At 34.5% G+C, this 17154-nt stretch overlaps 2 protein-coding genes across 5 annotated transcripts; one reads left to right on the forward strand and one right to left on the reverse strand.

The window, feature by feature from the left end:
* Positions 1–4201: 4201 nt before the first annotated feature.
* Positions 4202–6104, reverse strand: LOC134278044 (complement C1q-like protein 4). Of its 3 annotated transcripts, none has more exons than XM_062760371.1 (5): positions 6015–6104; positions 5159–5201; positions 4835–5031; positions 4577–4694; positions 4202–4399 (listed from the first exon to the last, which is right to left on the reverse strand). In XM_062760371.1, exons 2-5 carry the CDS (start codon positions 5196–5198, stop codon positions 4257–4259), a joined length of 498 nt encoding a protein of 165 aa, XP_062616355.1. In that variant the 5' UTR covers positions 5199–5201; positions 6015–6104; the 3' UTR covers positions 4202–4256. The 3 variants fall into 3 exon arrangements, with proteins under 3 accessions (XP_062616355.1, XP_062616347.1, XP_062616360.1); XM_062760363.1 differs by lacking the exon at positions 6015–6104 and adding an exon at positions 5451–5542; XM_062760376.1 differs by lacking the exon at positions 6015–6104 and adding an exon at positions 5427–5445.
* Positions 6064–7999, forward strand: LOC134278028 (C1q-related factor-like). 2 transcript variants are annotated; one of them, XM_062760346.1, is made up of 4 exons: positions 6064–6151; positions 6230–6296; positions 6397–6768; positions 7408–7636. In XM_062760346.1, the coding sequence occupies exons 2-4, from the start codon at positions 6230–6232 to the stop codon at positions 7560–7562; spliced, it is 594 nt and encodes a 197-aa protein (XP_062616330.1). In that variant the 5' UTR covers positions 6064–6151; the 3' UTR covers positions 7563–7636. The 2 variants fall into 2 exon arrangements, with proteins under 2 accessions (XP_062616330.1, XP_062616336.1); XM_062760352.1 differs by lacking the exons at positions 6064–6151; positions 7408–7636 and adding an exon at positions 7821–7999 and having other exon boundaries at positions 6171–6296.
* The last annotated feature ends 9155 nt before the right edge of the window (positions 8000–17154 follow it).

Genomic DNA, 17154 nt, shown 5'->3' on the forward strand with positions numbered 1-17154 from the left:
TTTAAATATTTTTCAAAAATCATGTATGTGAGAGTGCTGTCACATTAATGATTTTCCACTTGTAATAAGTGAGAGCGTGAACATTTTTTTCGTGAAACTCTTTTTAACTGTAGTGTCTACTGAGTTCATGTTTTTATTTTTAGAATTTTTTGTTTAACGTGTTCTTGTTTTAACTATCTGTCTCAATAAGAAAGTTCGAATCTTGCGTGACTGATAAAATTATTTCAAGTTTTATTGTCATCATAAACGAATGTTGAAGAGGTTTAAATATGGTGTGTTTTTCTAATCAGACTTTTAGAGTATATACGTAATACAGATAGACAAAGTGGGGGGAGAGAGAGAAGCGGATGAAAAGGAGAGAGAGAATGAGTGGGGGCTGTGAAAGAGAAAGAAAAGGTGGGAGAGAGAGGGTGGGGAAAGAGATTCAGAGGGAGAGGTTGGGGAGAGGGGGGACAGATCATCGAAATGGGAGATAGAGAGCATTTGCGAATAGAAATGACAACAAATTGTACTGGAAACTAATGAAAGACACTTTCGGGGTCAAACTTTCATCAGATATTCCCCCTATTCACTTTATTTCTGATAACGGAAACAGTTCAACTGCATTTACTGATCTTGAAAAAGTTGAAGCACTGAATAAATACTTCTCCTCTATATCGAATATTGAAGACATTGGAAACAACCTACCCGACCAATACCTATTGTGTAACTATATGCTAAGTGAAATCGTCATTCAAAAGCAGGAAATAATTGATGTAATATCAATACTTCCTGTAAATAAAGCTATCGGACCAGATTGCATTAGTCACAAAATGTTGAAATCAACCATTCTAACTATTTCAGAACCGCTTTGTATGTTATTTAATAAGTCTCTGAAGGAAAACTCTTTTCCCGATTCCTGGAAATTAGCTCATGTTCTCCCTCTATTTAAAAAAGATGACCCTTCTATAACATCAAATTACAGACCGGTCTCTTTATTGAGCTGCGTTAGTAAGATTATGGAAAGAATAATATTTAAACACGTGTATAACCATTTCCATGCAAATAATTTGTTCTACAAGTATCAGGCAGGTTTTTTACCTGGCCACTCAACTGTTTACCAATTGCTGGAAACATACCATAGTATAGTTAAAAGTATTGATGAGGGGAAGTCATGTTGTATGGTCTTTTGCGATCTATCAAAAGCCTTCGATAGAGTCTGGCACAAGGGTCTTCTTTTTAAACTGCAAACTTACGGAATATCCGGCAATCTTTACGAATGGTTTAAATGTTATTTAAATAGTAGGAGCCAGAAAGTATTGTATAAAGATATCTTATCTTCTAGCATGACCATCAATGCCGGGGTACCGCAGGGCTCTGTACTTGGTCCCCTACTTTTTTTAATTTATGTAAATGATGTTTCAGAAAACATGTTGTCACTATGTAGATTATTTGCAGATGACAATTCCCTACAGAATTCTTCGTCAAATGTTGCCAGTATAGAATATAACATTAACCACGATCTAAATATTTTAGACGAATGGTCTAAAAAATGGTTACTCAAATTCAACCCTTTAAAAACTAAAGCTGTTTTCTTTTCACTGAAAAAAGATTTTGAGCTTCCTAAACTTTACTTTCAACAGTGTCAGTTAGAATTTGAATGTTCACATAAGCATCTTGGTTTACTTTTTTCACAAGATTTAAGCTGGTCTGTATACATTGATAGCGTTGTTAATACTGCATATAAAAAGCTTGGCCTTTTGAAAAAGCTCAAATTCACTCTTGGACGAAACACTCTTTTAAAAATGTATACAACTTTTGTCAGGCCCCATCTCGAATATGCCTCAGTTGTCTGGGACGGCTGTACAGTTTACGATATAGAAAAACTAGAGAAAGTCCAGCTAGCTGCAGCAAGAACCATCACTGGTCTCCCGATTTTTATTTCTAGAGAAATTCTCTATTCAGAGACAGGATTGGAACCCCTAATTACGAGAAGAAGAACAGCTAAATTAACCACTATGTTTAAAGTACACAACAATGTTGTATATTATCTTAAACAAATATTTCCAAAAACTCGCGGAATTGAATCTACATATAATACAAGAAACACAGAAGATTACTCTATTCCCAAATGTAGACTTGAAACTTTTAAAAAATCTTTTGTACCCTCTGCAATTAATTCCTGGAATTCCCTTTCTAAAGACGTGAGAGACACAACCTCTATTAGTAAATTTAAAACAAGAATATGTTCACATCCCTCAAAGCCACCTTCGTATTTTTCATATGGGAAACGCTATTTAAATATAATTCACACAAAATTAAGGCACAGTAGTGTACTTAATAATGATCTTTATCGAAGAAATATAATTGACTCTCCTAACTGTTCATGTGGACAAATTGAAGATGTATACCATTTCTTTTTTGTATGTAAAAAATATGAGCGGCCAAGAAATTGCCTCTTAAACAATATTTTACAATATAATCACTTGGCAATAGTCAACTCCCATCTCTTATTATTTGGTAATGATTCATTGTCAGTTGATGTGAATAACAAAATATTTCACTGTGTCCAAAGGTTCATTCGTGATTCAGGTAGATTTTGATCCGTTTTTCTTCTTCTGTTTCTTTGTCATTTAATCATATCTGTACAACTTTCTTTGTTTATGATGCGATAATTTTACTTGTGACCATGTTTATTATTTATTATCATTATTGTCATATATTTTCTTTCCAAAGATTATACATGTATCATTATAGATCTACTTATTGTAAGAACTCTGAATCTTTAGTAAGTGTCTTAACTTGAAATATTTTGTATTTATCTTGTATATGTATAACTTTACACCTTAAATTGTTATTTTGGCAATCACTAATTTAATTATTGTATATATTACAGGGAGAGGTTTTTTAAGTTGCAAGAACTTGTTACCAATCCCATTGTATAAATTATACAATAAAATATGTTCAAAACATAGAGAGCAAAGGAGAAAGTGGATGAAGAAAGGAATGCAATGAATTGAAAGAGTGTGTTTTGAAGCAACTCATAAAAGATGAATGTACGGGAGGTAAGGAGAAGGAGCTTTTCTGACCACATTTTGTTTGTCATCCGTCTCTTCCGTCTTCCGTCTGTCTGTAAATTTTTACCATTTTTTACTTCTTATCCAGAACCACTGGGTCAATTTTTACCTAACCTGGCACAACGGATCTTTTAAAAAAGAATTCAAATTTGTAGAAAGAAATAAAAGAATTTAGGAATCAAAATTTTACTGAATTTTATAGTGAAAATCTTTCGGGGATCAAAGTTTTTTAATGTAAATGGAAATTTTTTTTAAAATCTTCTTTTCAAGAACAGTAAAGCTATGATTCGTCATATGCATATGGAAACATCCTCAGATAGTGTGTTCACATCACGAAACCTTAATGGAAGGTTGGGTCGTTGATGTGGATCAAGGATTTACATAGGAATATATATCATTAAAAAATCTTCTGGAGCACAGTGACTTTTTTGTGACCAATGGACCTCCTTTGTGTCGGTGGTTATTGGGTTCTCATTAGTTAATTCAATACAAAATCTTCATTTCTTTTAATCTCAGCTTTAATATACATGTAATAACTTTATTTTTCCCTTTCCTTAAAAATTAATTGCTCAAAATACACGTGTACCTTATAAATCTTTTGGTATTTAAGAAAGGAGGGGATGTAAAATCTGCCAGAGTCGTGAAACATAGCATCGGAGATTGTATACATATCGATATTGTAGGAGTTATCGCTCTTCCACTCCTAAGATGTTATTTTTCACAGGATCATCCTTAAATAGGATTACTAGTAATACATCGGTCTTTCTGGCCGAGAGTTCGATTCATACACAGAAAATATAAAATACGATATATATACATATATATACATAAAGGAGAAAAGTGTACAGTCAATATCCATCATTTTACTGCTTTTGTATCGTAAGTTAAGGGTGTTTGGGTATGTCCTCTAGAGCACCCAAAACATTGTCCTGGAACTGCCTAAAATGTGTCTTACTCCACGAGCAGTCACCATCCGAAAGAACTAAGCAATATGTAGAGTACCGTATTGGTGAACGGCTCTAATATATAGAGTTTTATTTTTATACGTTTGTTACAGACAGACGAACAAAATACACAAATTAAAACCAATCCTTTAAGGGTAGTGGATGAGAAAAAAGAGAATTATTTTAATCTGTACGTCAAAAAATATTTCAGCGGTATTTTTTATTTACATACAAATATATATCAATAGTTTTTTTTCTATCCAACAACGGATGGAAATTCCTCGTAGACTGGAGCCACCATATAGCCGGAGAATGTAGAATATACCTCGTCACTGGCGCCATACATGTTGGTAGCGGCCCCATTTACGGCATCTACAGCCTTAACGTAAACCTCATCACCTTCAAAGAAATCCGCACAAAAACATAGAACCTCTTAGAATCCATTAATTAAAGGCAATCTTTCTTTTTTTTTTTTACAATATTCCTTTTCCGTACATATTTAAAAGCAATAGGATTGGTAATATGGATATTCAACATTGGAATTATGATTTAAATTTATCTATTCAATTTGCGTACCCTTTGTTAAACGTAGGACGGCCGAATTTCCTCCAGAAGCGTAATCGCCAGAAGTGTGTCCATACATAGAGCAAATGTAATATCCATTGTGCCAAAGTTCCGTCCAAATGGTTTTATCCTAAAAATATCCGATACAAAAAAAAAACAGTGTTAGAGCTTGTACCAACGACTTATCATGCGTGTAAATTCATATAATGTTCTCAAACATTCTAATTGTCATCAAATGTGAAATTGAATTTGAAACTGATATTGGATTACTTGATTAGCAACGGAGTGGAATTGGAAAACATAGACCCCGCTTGTTGGACAGCGGAATTTCCCTGTGTTGGAGTCGTATCCCGATCCAACATTGGTAAAGACTCTATCGTAGACTACGATCTCTGTATGAGCGAGCTGAAGGTTTTTAGAAAGACCAGCAGAGAAGGCCACCGCATTTGTCTCCGCCTTGACTTCATCTGCGGAAAGAATTAAATCCAAAAGAATGAAATCCATTCGTTTTTCTTTTCATTTGTTTTGAGGATACACAGTGCTAGTATTATTATGCGATTAATTCACAAGTTTGAAAAAAGATGTCTTACTTACACAAAGCTACTGCAACCAGCGTAAATATCAAAGAATTCATTGTCTGTAAAAGAGAAATATCTAATTAATGTTACATGTTTATTTTCACAACAAAGATATATGTTGTATTAATAATATATTAATTTTGAAAATGAGGCCAAGAGCGTAAAAATCATTTAATTCCCATGGTTTTACTTCAAAATTTAAAGAAATCTAATAAAAATATAGGGTTTCCCCTTCAAATAAACAATTCATTTCTAATTTCTCAAAACTGCTCTAAACATCGTACAATTTCATAAATCGATCGACTTACCGTCTTTTGGTTAATTCTCATACGTTCCTTATCAGTACAAGAGACACTTTGCTATAAGTACTGCCCTTACCAAGAAGAACTGCGATATAGTTCTCAGTTGTTGTTTTTTTTAAACAGAAATAAAATATCTCTAATATACAAATATTTAAGACCAAAAAAGGTCACTTTGCTTATAGAAAACTAATTATACCCCCCGCTTGAAAAGTGGGGGTATATAGTAATCGGTATTTCCGTCCGTCCGTCCGTCCGTCCGTCCGTCTGTACGTCCGTCCGTCCGTCCGTCCGTCCGTCTGTCCGTCCGTCTGTTACGCTTTGGGGTACCCATCTCTTATCCGCAACTCCTCTCATACCACTGAATGAAATTTGATGAAACTTTCACAGAATCTTTATTACATATTGCCATTGTGCACCTCCTATTTTACTTTTTGATCCGACAGATATTTTGGGTTTCTCGGCCACAGGAAAAGATGGACTATTTCACCAGTTATAACCATATGGGAGGCGGGGGGTATCATTTAGTGAGCTCATCGCTCACAGTACCTCTAGTTTTATAGAAAAACATACCAGTGTTTAAGCTCGTATTCTTAAATTTCTTCTCCGTACTATTTGGCAGGATTAGAGGAACTTGACCTAGAAGGGCTTGACATAGAACAACCTGTTAGTTCCCACACTATTTCCTTGTCTGACTTTTAGATTCTAAGGTAAGTTTATGAAATCTTTTTACACTCTCTTAGTATAATGTCTTTTAAAATTTATTAAAGATTAGACTTTTCTTGTAGATGATGTTTTTGTTCTGCCTCTGTTTAGTTTCCTTTGTTGCCTCTACACCAGTTGAACAAGTAAAAGGTAACATTGTAACTGATTCATCTTCTATATTATATGATGCGAGTTAACTTTTCAAGTCATGCTGCAATATATGATTTCCATCCAAAAATCTTCAATTTAGGAATCGACAATTACATTCCTACACACTTCGTACGAGCCGCGGGGACTCATAGTCATACCCACGTGACCCCCACGGATAAATTTGTGGGTTTTTCTGCTGGTCTCACTCACATGCTTACGACCAATGACACAGACCTTATTCCATATGACCGTGTATTTTTGAACCTTGGTAATGGTTACGATTCCAGTACCGGAGTGTTTACCTGTCCAAACGCTGGTACATACAGCTTCCTTGTCTACGGAGTGTCGACAGCCACCAGTCAACTGAACTTAGATATTTACCAAAACAGCAATTACACTGTAAGTGTCTTTGCCCATGTACGCAATGGGTACGCTTCTGGACACCAAACTGTTGTACTGCAGTTGGATGAACGTAAGTTTCAAACGAAAATAAAAACTTATTTTTGATTATTGAAATAATCACTTTCTACATTTCAAAAATGAAACTTAAAAGATTCAAGTTACCATTCTGTTGTAAACTACTGCTGTTCTCTAATATTATATGCATCCGATTTTATGTGCAAGATGAACTACAATGTACAAATCATATATACTTCATTGTATTTTAGCAATGCTTAGCTTAATTAGCCTGATCCTATTCCAAGTCAATTTAAGTAATTTTCAGGATTTTAATTTTTGAAGTACCAGTAAGCCTTTTTCTTCGTTGTTACCTTCATGTGGCTATACATGTACTTTTCATTTGTACACATTGCTATCTTAAATAAGTGGTTTTGTTTGTGTTGTCAATGTTTTTGTTTGTTTGTGTTGTTTTACAATCTCCTAGATAACATAGAAATTTTTAAACAAATTATTATGTAACAAGCTATCTTTAAATGCTTACAATGCTGATTATGTTATGTTGATGCTAGGATTATGGTTTTTTTTTAGAATAACATAGCAATTGTTAATGCATATATAGCCTCCTCTTTTTGCTAATGCTGATTTCAACATCAAAAATTAATTCCTTTCCTTCAATGAAAACGATCTCTGTCAAACGAATTATGCTTTTCAGAGGACACGGTTTTTGTCCAAGCCAGGGGTGTCAATTCCATGTTCGGAGCGCATAACGAAGTTTATAGCACATTTTCTGGGTTCATGATAGTTCCGAATGTCGGTCGCACCGGTGTGGTTACACTTCCACCACTCTCGGGAAATATCATCGGATGAATTTCCTTTCGAGTTATATACTTTGTGTATTAACGTTTATTAAACAGATTATAATCCTTTTTGGGTGTACTGGTTGTTTATGGGTGTCCCTTTCAGATGCACTTAAAAATAAAATCAGGCATTGAACCGGAACTACATGGAATTCCGGTTCAATCAATCTGGGTCAGGGATTCGTGAAGACAGAAAACAAGGATATATGGTTTTGTGACTTTCACTTTCATTTTCCACACTTGTGATTATATCTTCTCTTATTTCCAGAGGACCAGGTGTTTGTTCAAGCTCGAGGAACAAATGCATTGTATGGAGCCAAAAATGAAGTATACTCCACATTTTCTGGATTTATGGTGTCACCGGCGCCATTACCCCCTAGTAATCCAGGCCAGGGACTGATTGGCTGAGCAATAAATACACTCAATAAAAGAATTATCATGAACAAATTGTCCTCATTGTACATGTATATGATTTTCAAAGTAGCTTGAAGAGGTTTTGGTAAAAACGGGCATAGATTAAATGGGTGCATCGATGTATGCCCCCACCCCCTTTAAACAAAAAAAAAGGAGAGACAATGAAGAAACATCTCTTTCGAACACTTAAATGCACAATTGTACACCATTCAAATGGTTCGAATAAAGATAGGAGATTCAGAATGATATAATGCAGAAACAGTGGGTACTTTGTTTTGCCACGGAAAAAAATATGATGGGGCGTTCTTTTCCACAGTGGGTGGAAATTTAACCCGGACTTATGCGAAGGGAAAGTCTGAACTAACACCGTGTCCACAAGTTTACATTCTGAAAGTTGCTTTAATTGGCAATTCTAAAAGTCTTAATATAAATAGTTAATATAAATAAAACTTAAATCACAAACAACACCCTTAAGAACTTTTGATTATTCATATGTTAATATGATGAATTCTCTTTCTTGTCGCGGGAAAGAATGTGACGTTGCGACTCCCAACAGAAAATCGATTGAAATATTCTAAGGCTATATATGTATATAATATTTGCATGTTTTTGTTGTTGAAATAAAAATTTTTTTTTTTGAAAAATGGAATTGTTTTTATAGAATTTTTATTCAAGGGAAACCTTTAAATTCAAGCCGTGAATAAACTAGGACCGCTTTCAGGAAAACCATCGATTACACATGAATCCATTTCCTTTCTGAATGCTGAAATATTAAGTCAGTCTTGATTTTCATTATCTTCGTAATCGCCCACCTCTCTCACTCATCCTTCTCTTTTTCTCTCTCCTCATCCCTCTCTCTCTCCCTATCATCCATCTATCTATGATCCCTCTCTTATCTCTCTCTTTCATCCCGCTGTCTCTCTATTATCGCTGTCTCCATCATCCTCTCTCTCATCATCATCTCTATCATTCTTCTATCATCATCCTCTCTTTATTATCCCTCTCTCTATCATCTTCTCACTACCATCCTCTCTTTATCATCCCTCTCTCTATCATACTCTCTCAATCGTCTCCTCACTACCATCCCTCTCTTTATCATCCCTCTCTCTATCATCCCTTCTCTTTCCTCCTCTCTCTCTACTATCCCTCTCGTCTATCATCCCTCTCTCCAGCAGCACTCTCTCTCTATCAGCCTCTCTCCAAAGTCCCCTCTTTCCATCATCCCCTCTCTCTTATCCTTTCTTTCTACTATCCCTCTCTCCCTTTCTAGTCTCTCTCTTTTTCTCATCCCTAACTACCCCTCTCTCTCATGTATGTGTGTGTAAGTGTTGGGGGATTGAAGGTGACTGGTGCGTTACCATTTTGCTTTAACACGTTCTTTTCTGCCCAAGGAGATGCTTTATAGTCAAGAATTAATCAAAAGTTTAAGTGTTTAAGATTTGTAAAATACTATTATTGATAAAAATTATAGTAATGCTTGAATGTTTACAATACAAATCAGAGTCAATGTTTCTTTACCATTGTGGCGAACATTCTTGAAAAATTTATATTCAATTAAATTTATTGGGATTTTTTCAGTTTTTTTTTTAAATAATGGAAAAACTTGCAACGTACGGACAACGTTTACGCCAAGATCAGAGCCAGTAAACCACAGACCGTCACAACTACTAATACATTTACATGCTTGCCCGGTTTAAAAAGAAGATTTATATCAAAAATTAAATTAAAATTGAGAAATAAGACACAAAAACTTGGGATACGATCCATACCTACAATTGCAAGTACGCGTTTGTTTGTTCCCAAACAGGTATGCCAACTCTACCTAGCTTTACTATATTCTAATTGTACTTAATGCAGGGACATTAGAAAATAATTTTGACTTTGGTTAGTGGTTACTGTGTTTAGTGAATATGATTTTTAATTCTTTTCATGAGATCTATGGTTCTGGGCAAACAGGATTTGGTCTTATTTTTGTTGCATGATTCGACTCTTCCAAGCACTGGCCTTCATTTTGACCCAGTTGCTCGAGGTTTATTTTTACGGGACTTCATGAATGGGTAGTGTAAACTGGATCAATCAATTGTAACGTGTACTTGACATCAAGTCATTGTGGAACTACTGGAGTAATAATAAGACTGATTTAAAAATTTATGTTTAATATTCATAATTATACGGAATGTTTTGAAGAGAAAATTATTATCTAGTCGGGGGAAGGGGGATGTTTGAACTTTGCTCCAAAGATTTTTAATTGAATCTCATTTTTATTCATTTTTAAAAGCTATAGGCATTTGCACGCTTTATTTACTTATCTGCTGTAGTGACGACGTAGAAAAGTGACGGTGTGAAACTGAACATTGATGTGAAATTGGAATTATACTTGAAAAACTGCAATAATACAGAGTGTAAAAAGCTATAGTTTTATTCATTCGATCTGATCATATGTACATTAAAATAATAATATAAGCAATAGTAAGATTACGTGTAGTACATGCAAATAATAAAAATATCCCAGTGACATTGTACAAATAGCCGTCGAAAATAAGTTTTATAGTGATGTATTCCAGCACTGCTCAGATTCCGCTCGAGTTAATTAAACCCGGGCTGGAATAAGTCAAAATGATGCATAATTTATCTGATCGAACAGACTCTTTGTGGTCGGTGACTCAAGTTGCTTTTGCATCCACTTATCAAGTGATTCGACCGATTTGAGTAAGGAACAACCTTTAGTAAAAGTATATAAATATCGCTTTTCAGTTTTTGTCCATTATCTGCTAAACATAAACGTTGTTCAAACAAACACAGGAATCATCGGATTATCAGATGCAGAGCATTGAAGACAATATCAAGTATAATCATCATTCATCATGAATTCACATTTTTTTCTCAAATAAAATGTAGAAATGCTTTAGTAACTCCTACTTTCCTTTAGGCAGAACCATAAACGTACACGTAAGATACCAAAGTTATAAAATACTCACGCGTACCCCGGCTCCCTCTAAAGATAAATCACTTACAAATGTATGTACGAGTATATAAATTTTGATTTCTGCTTTAGGTTATTATGTTCCCCAAACGGAGTTTGGGAACATATTGTTTTTACTCGGTTTCTTATTATTATTATTATTATTATTATTATTATTATTCTTTTTTTTCTTCTTTGTTCTCCGGTACTTTTTTGTCCGCGAGTGTTCTCAGAAACTGTTCACCCAACTGACCTAAAACCTTTTTAGGGTTAATGGGTGTGTAGTGTAGGTGTGCGGAACGAAGGTCATTTTGCGCGCATACGCATGCACGTGCGTGCGCGTGCAACACGTGAAATGACTTGTATACTTAATATAGCTATAACTTTTACATTTTTTAATGAAATGATTTGAAACTCATTATATAAAGATATATTTATAGTGTAGATAATGTGACACTGTCAAATTAGCACGAACACACGCGCATGCACGTGCGCTTCGCTCTGATTGGCTGAAACCAAAATCTCAATATCTTTTCTGTTTTTTGACGAAATGCTATGAAATTTAAAACATAGGCATACTTTAGGATGTTGTACAATATGATATATAGAAATTGTCATGAAATTACGCGCATGCACGTGCGCTGAAATTTGATTGGCTAAAACTTTGAATGGCTATAACTCCCTTGTTTTGCAACCAAACAGCATGGGATTCAGAACATAAGCAGACATAATGGACTCCTAGAAGAAGGTATGGTCATCATGAACATGCTTGCACGTGCATGAACGTGCGCTTCGCTCTGATTGGCTGAAACAAAATTCTCAATATCTTTTTTGTTTTTTGACGAAATGCTTTGAAATTTAAAATAAAGGCATGCTTTAGGATATCCTACAATATGATATATAAAAATTTTCATCAAATCACGCGCATGCACGTGCGCTGCAATCTGATTGGCTTAAACTTTAAATGGCTATAACTCCCTTGGTTTTCAACCGAACAGGATGGGATTAAGAACATAGATAGACATTATAGACTCCTACAAAAGGGTATGGTCATGATGCACATGCATGCACGTGCGTGCACGTGAAATGAGTAGAATTACAAATACACTAGATTAAACATATTTTTGGATTAAATGCTGTAATATTCAGTATATTAAAATATATGAATAGTGTAGACAAGATGATATTGTCATTACGCACATGCATTCAAGTGCGCATGTGTGCAACGCTGAAATTGATTACTTCTGGGAAAACTTTTTTAAAAATCTAAAATGTTTCGCGTTTGTCTTATTAAATGAAGCTTCCAGGGAAAATGGCACAAAAGGGAGTTGGGGAGCGTTTGGGGAACATCTGTAACGGTCCCCGTTACAATTAGCCCTAGTTACACATTACTATAGTATATATATTAAAGTTTTAAAATAATTATATAATCGTTTTAAATAACAACCATAAAATTATATGTAATGACCAACCAGTACATTCACTTCACTACTGGAAGTTCCACAGAATAGTAATATTTAATCCTTTAACTGGTTGTCTGGAACATAGAAATTAATATAAACAACTATTTTTACCCCTGTAGATTATTAGTTTGACCAAATTGCAAAAACAAAACATAAAAGAACCTATGTGTGTACATATATGTCAATCACAATTTTTAAACTCCTTTATTTCAAAGTTCCAAAATGATTAACGAAACGTCGAATTCATATCAAAGTATCAACTTTAAAGAAAATTAAGCATCGTAGATTCAAACTATTTTATAGGTCGTAAAAGCAGCTAAAATCATAAATATTTTGTAATTTGATTGTTTGTTTCAATTTGATAAACATGGGCGACAAATCAAGTCTTCATAAAGAAGTGGTTTGAAATTCGAGGACTTTTCTGACTGTGGGTGAGGGAGAGCTCAGACAAGATTATAACACGTTGTTATTTACATGCCTCTGGGTGGTAGCGATATACGGGCCCTCCCGCTGTGGTCATTCGAGTCCCATGGGACGCTAAAATGCTTCATGGTTAGTTCTCCCATTCCGATTTTCTTTTTTAAAAAGTATTTCAGGAAATGAAACGTGTTTCTTCATATTCCATTGGCTTGAGATGGGAATATTTTTCATCATATTTTCAAACTTCGGATGGAAATAAAGTAATAGAATCGGAAAATATCACTCGCCTTTTCCACGTTAACGCGGTTATTAAAGAATAATTATTGGCTAAGATTCAAGGTACCACTATAGAATCACTACAGCTGATCAGTTTGAACCTTTCAGATTTTTCCCTTCCAGATAAGATGTGTTTTATGAAGATTCTGCGATTCCATGTGTTTTCGTTTAATTGTTTCTTTGACGTTTTGTCTACGTAAATTGATTGTAAAAATAAACATTATGGGTTATGTGCTGTCAATAAATTTCACCAAGAATGACAAACCTCAGAGTTCATTTTCGTAATGCAATAAAAATTTCACCTTGAAAATTATTTTCTTTAAAATTGCTTATATTTATTTGATTTTTTAAAATTGTTTGAAAACTGACTGAATTTATCCATGAAGTAAAAGTTGTATTAGCTGCAGGTCTTTAGGTCAAAACTGGATGGACGACTCATCCCAATTTTTTCAGACCAGCGAGCTACAGATCCGCAGTGAATGTTGTATAAATGAAAGTCAGGAGAAAGTCACAATATATATAACCATAAAATTAACAAACGTGTTGTTAACATATTTTCCAGCGGATGTTCCATGGAATGCCCTCGCATGTCAGTTTTGTCGTGGGAGTAGCGGAGTGCGGTAATTAACAAACCCAGGCATGCTGCCGATGTCTTGTTCTGACGAAAACAAGTGTGCCCGATTCTAAGAAACTTGCCATCTGTTTTAGATATACATGTATACTATTAACCAAAACTCTAAGCAAATACAACAACGACGGCGCTTAGGAGCTTATTTTTACATTCCGCCAAATATACACGAGTGATGTCTATAGCATGAATGAATTAGCTTCGCCCGGATACACGTGTACAGCATGCATATGAATATAGGCACTTATTTTATTGAATTATTAAATAATTCTAAATAAAATAGTATGCAATTTAAAGAATATTTTATTTGATATAATATACTGCAGTGAGTTGATACACACGCATTTTCGGATATACTTTAATGTCCATTAATGCAAGAATAAGAATATTTGTGCAGTGCTTCACGAGAATCCTAAAATTTTACCAATGCTTTGAGGCGGAGATAGGCATTCCTCTTGACTGTGTATCTCTACAAATGCATGCATATATGAGACGAACTATAACAAAACTTCAGGTATTCAACTATTGGAGGGGGTGTGGGGGGGGGGGTGTTCCAACTTCTTTCACGACCAAATTTTATTCTATGATTACGACATTACTCTTATTACTCTTATTTGAACATGTTGCTACTAAAAAAGGGGATGGGGGCAATCATCCTTTTAATAAACATTTTCAGTAGTAAACAGTCATTGTTGGAAAAGTTTTACTTGAAACACATTTAAACTGGGGGCGGGGGCAGGGGTGTTCCGACTTCTTTCACGACCAAATTTTATTCTAACATTACGCCATTACTCTTCATTTGACCATGTTGCTACTAAAAAAAACGGGGGGGGGGGCAATCATCCTTTTAATAAACATTTTCAGTGGTAAACAGTCATTGTTGGAAAAGTTTTACTTGAAACACATTTAAACTGTCAAAGTAGATTCCAGCCACACAGACGTCTGTACAATATGCTTCTCGTCCATAAACCCCTCCCCGCTGTTTCTGATTTCCCCAACACAATACCAGACCACGCGCGCTGAGCCTGCACGCGCCAATATGACCTTTCATCAAGTGAACGTAAATTAATCACAGACGATTTTGCAGAGAAAATCTGCTGATACATGAAGAGTGTGTTCCATAACTAACATTTGCATACATAATTCACATATGTAACTTTCTGTGATGATATCAATTACTAGTAGCAGTAGGTATAATTTGCCGTAATAAGAAATCGTTGGTTTTTCTTCCTCAGAATTTCGCCTCAATTCAATAGCCAAACTTTGGAAAGATTTAAAAATAACTAAATCAGACCTGAAGACCAGAAACTGAGAGCATACTTGTGTTAAATTGAGTTATATTTAACAAAAACGTGCTTAAAACTAGCAGGGTTGTATTATTATTAAATTCACACGTACGATGACAATCTTGTTTCAATATCACAATTATTTCAAAATTTAAAGTGATTTGAAATTTTGACTTAAGCCTCGGACCTGGAAAAGACTTTTGTTTTTATGAGATACGCTTGGATAATTTCAAGTTGAAACTGTCACATTTTTCTCAAAATTCAAAATTGGCTCTCTACAGTGCCGACATCGTTTTTAGAAAAAAAAAATTTTTTTACTTACCTTAAAAAGTTAGCAAGCAAAAAAAAAGGAAAACTCGAAAATCCTATTTCTTGGGGGGGGGGGGGGGGGGGCTTTTTTCATTGACAACTTCTTTCAGTACCAATTTTTTATACTACATTTTCCTAGTACAACAAAAAGTGGGAAGGCCAACCAGCCTTTCAATGAACATTTTCAATAGTAAAAGTTAAGTTTTGAAAAAAAAGGGGGCAGCCCTTCGCTCCCCCCCCCCCCCGTTGCTACGTGCCTGCTCTAAAACTGAATAAGTGATATCCGATAAATAAGTGTACATGTACATAACTTTGATACTTGGTCACAAACCACATAATTTGATCAAAAATGAGAAAGCAAAACATTGCAGTTCAATGAAGTCTCTACAGATCTTTAAATATATGATGTTTTGTTACTGTAAAGGTTCTAGAAAAAAAATTAACAGTCTACTTTTGCATTTTACATAATTAAACGATCATACGTGTTGTAATAAGATTTTTATTAAAGAAATTTAAAAAAAAAAAAATTAGCAATGCAACTCTTTTGATGGGTGTTAAGAAAATTTGTTTGTGGTATGTTAAGTTGAAATCTGTAATTTTAATTTAAATCTTTTTTTCTCAATTACTAATATCCATACATATTTATTTTCCCCTACATGCTTATCAATTCTAAAGAATATAGTGGCTTCCGCCCTTTGCAATGAAGGTACACTTTATATAGAAATTCGGGAGTGAATAAGATTTGCCTACATCAAGCCACATTTCTAAATATTACAAGTTAAAATCCTTTTTTTTAATTTCAAATCAATTTATTTGAATGTCTACAGCCAAAAACGAGGAGTAAATAACCTCTTAACGTTGTTCAAATCTTTTTTGCCAAGGATGAAATAGAAGAACGTCGAAATAAAATATTCCTTTAAGAATAATGCAAAATTGAAAGTTCATTGATAACAATGTAACGGAAAACAAATATTAAATATAGGCCTAATAAAATATTCCGCTATTTAAATTCTAAATTGTAATGTCGTTATTTATGTAATAAAAATAAAATCCAAATACCAAGACGAGGAAAAGTAATCCCATTGAGTTTATAATTAACAATAATTATGTAAGCAGACGATATCCAGACAGATAAGCACACATGTCCCCCCTACATCCCCCCACGCAGCGCGATTATTATGCAAAGTTATTAATAGATTCTGGGTTCCATACCGTTATTCGACTCTTGGCATAGAACAGCTGAGCAACCGTATTCCTTTTGTAGTATCCTCATCTTTCTCTCATAGGAATCTTTCTCGTCTTCTGATTGGTTATTGATTGATGCTGCTACGGCTACCTTCCAATCAAATGATCCGTTGTTTATTTCTGTTTGGAAATTTCGGAGGATATATAAACTGAAGGGTGTAACCGAAGCATTTAGAGCAGCTTCAGATCGTAAGTAAATCGGATGTGGGATTTTTTTTCTCTCTTGTGTGCCTTTACTCATTCCGTGATCAATAAATCCTAACCTAATATCTCTTGACTTTTATACATTAACCATTTCCCTTCCTTTCCTTTATACATTCAAACCATCCAAATCTCCAAAATCATTCTATCCTTCACTAGATTTTAATGCATTTTCCCAGTTTTAAGCAATTCACTTTCCACAACCTTTTATTCCTTTTAGCCTCCTCCTTAGTTTTACATTTTCCCTAAAGGTTATTTTTTCTGATTTCGGATTACATATTCTGTGAATTTTTAAGTATTTTGTAACATCTCTCTCTGGAATAACCCAAGGTAAGGTTGAATATTGAAAGGCGCATACCTATTCCATATTTGGTTATCCTCTTTAGGCATAACTTATC

This window comes from Saccostrea cucullata, unplaced genomic scaffold (assembly GCF_032062105.1).
Source record: "Saccostrea cucullata isolate Sc308-1 unplaced genomic scaffold, CSIRO_AGI_Scuc_v1 ctg653, whole genome shotgun sequence".
NCBI lineage: Eukaryota > Metazoa > Mollusca > Bivalvia > Ostreida > Ostreidae > Saccostrea > Saccostrea cuccullata.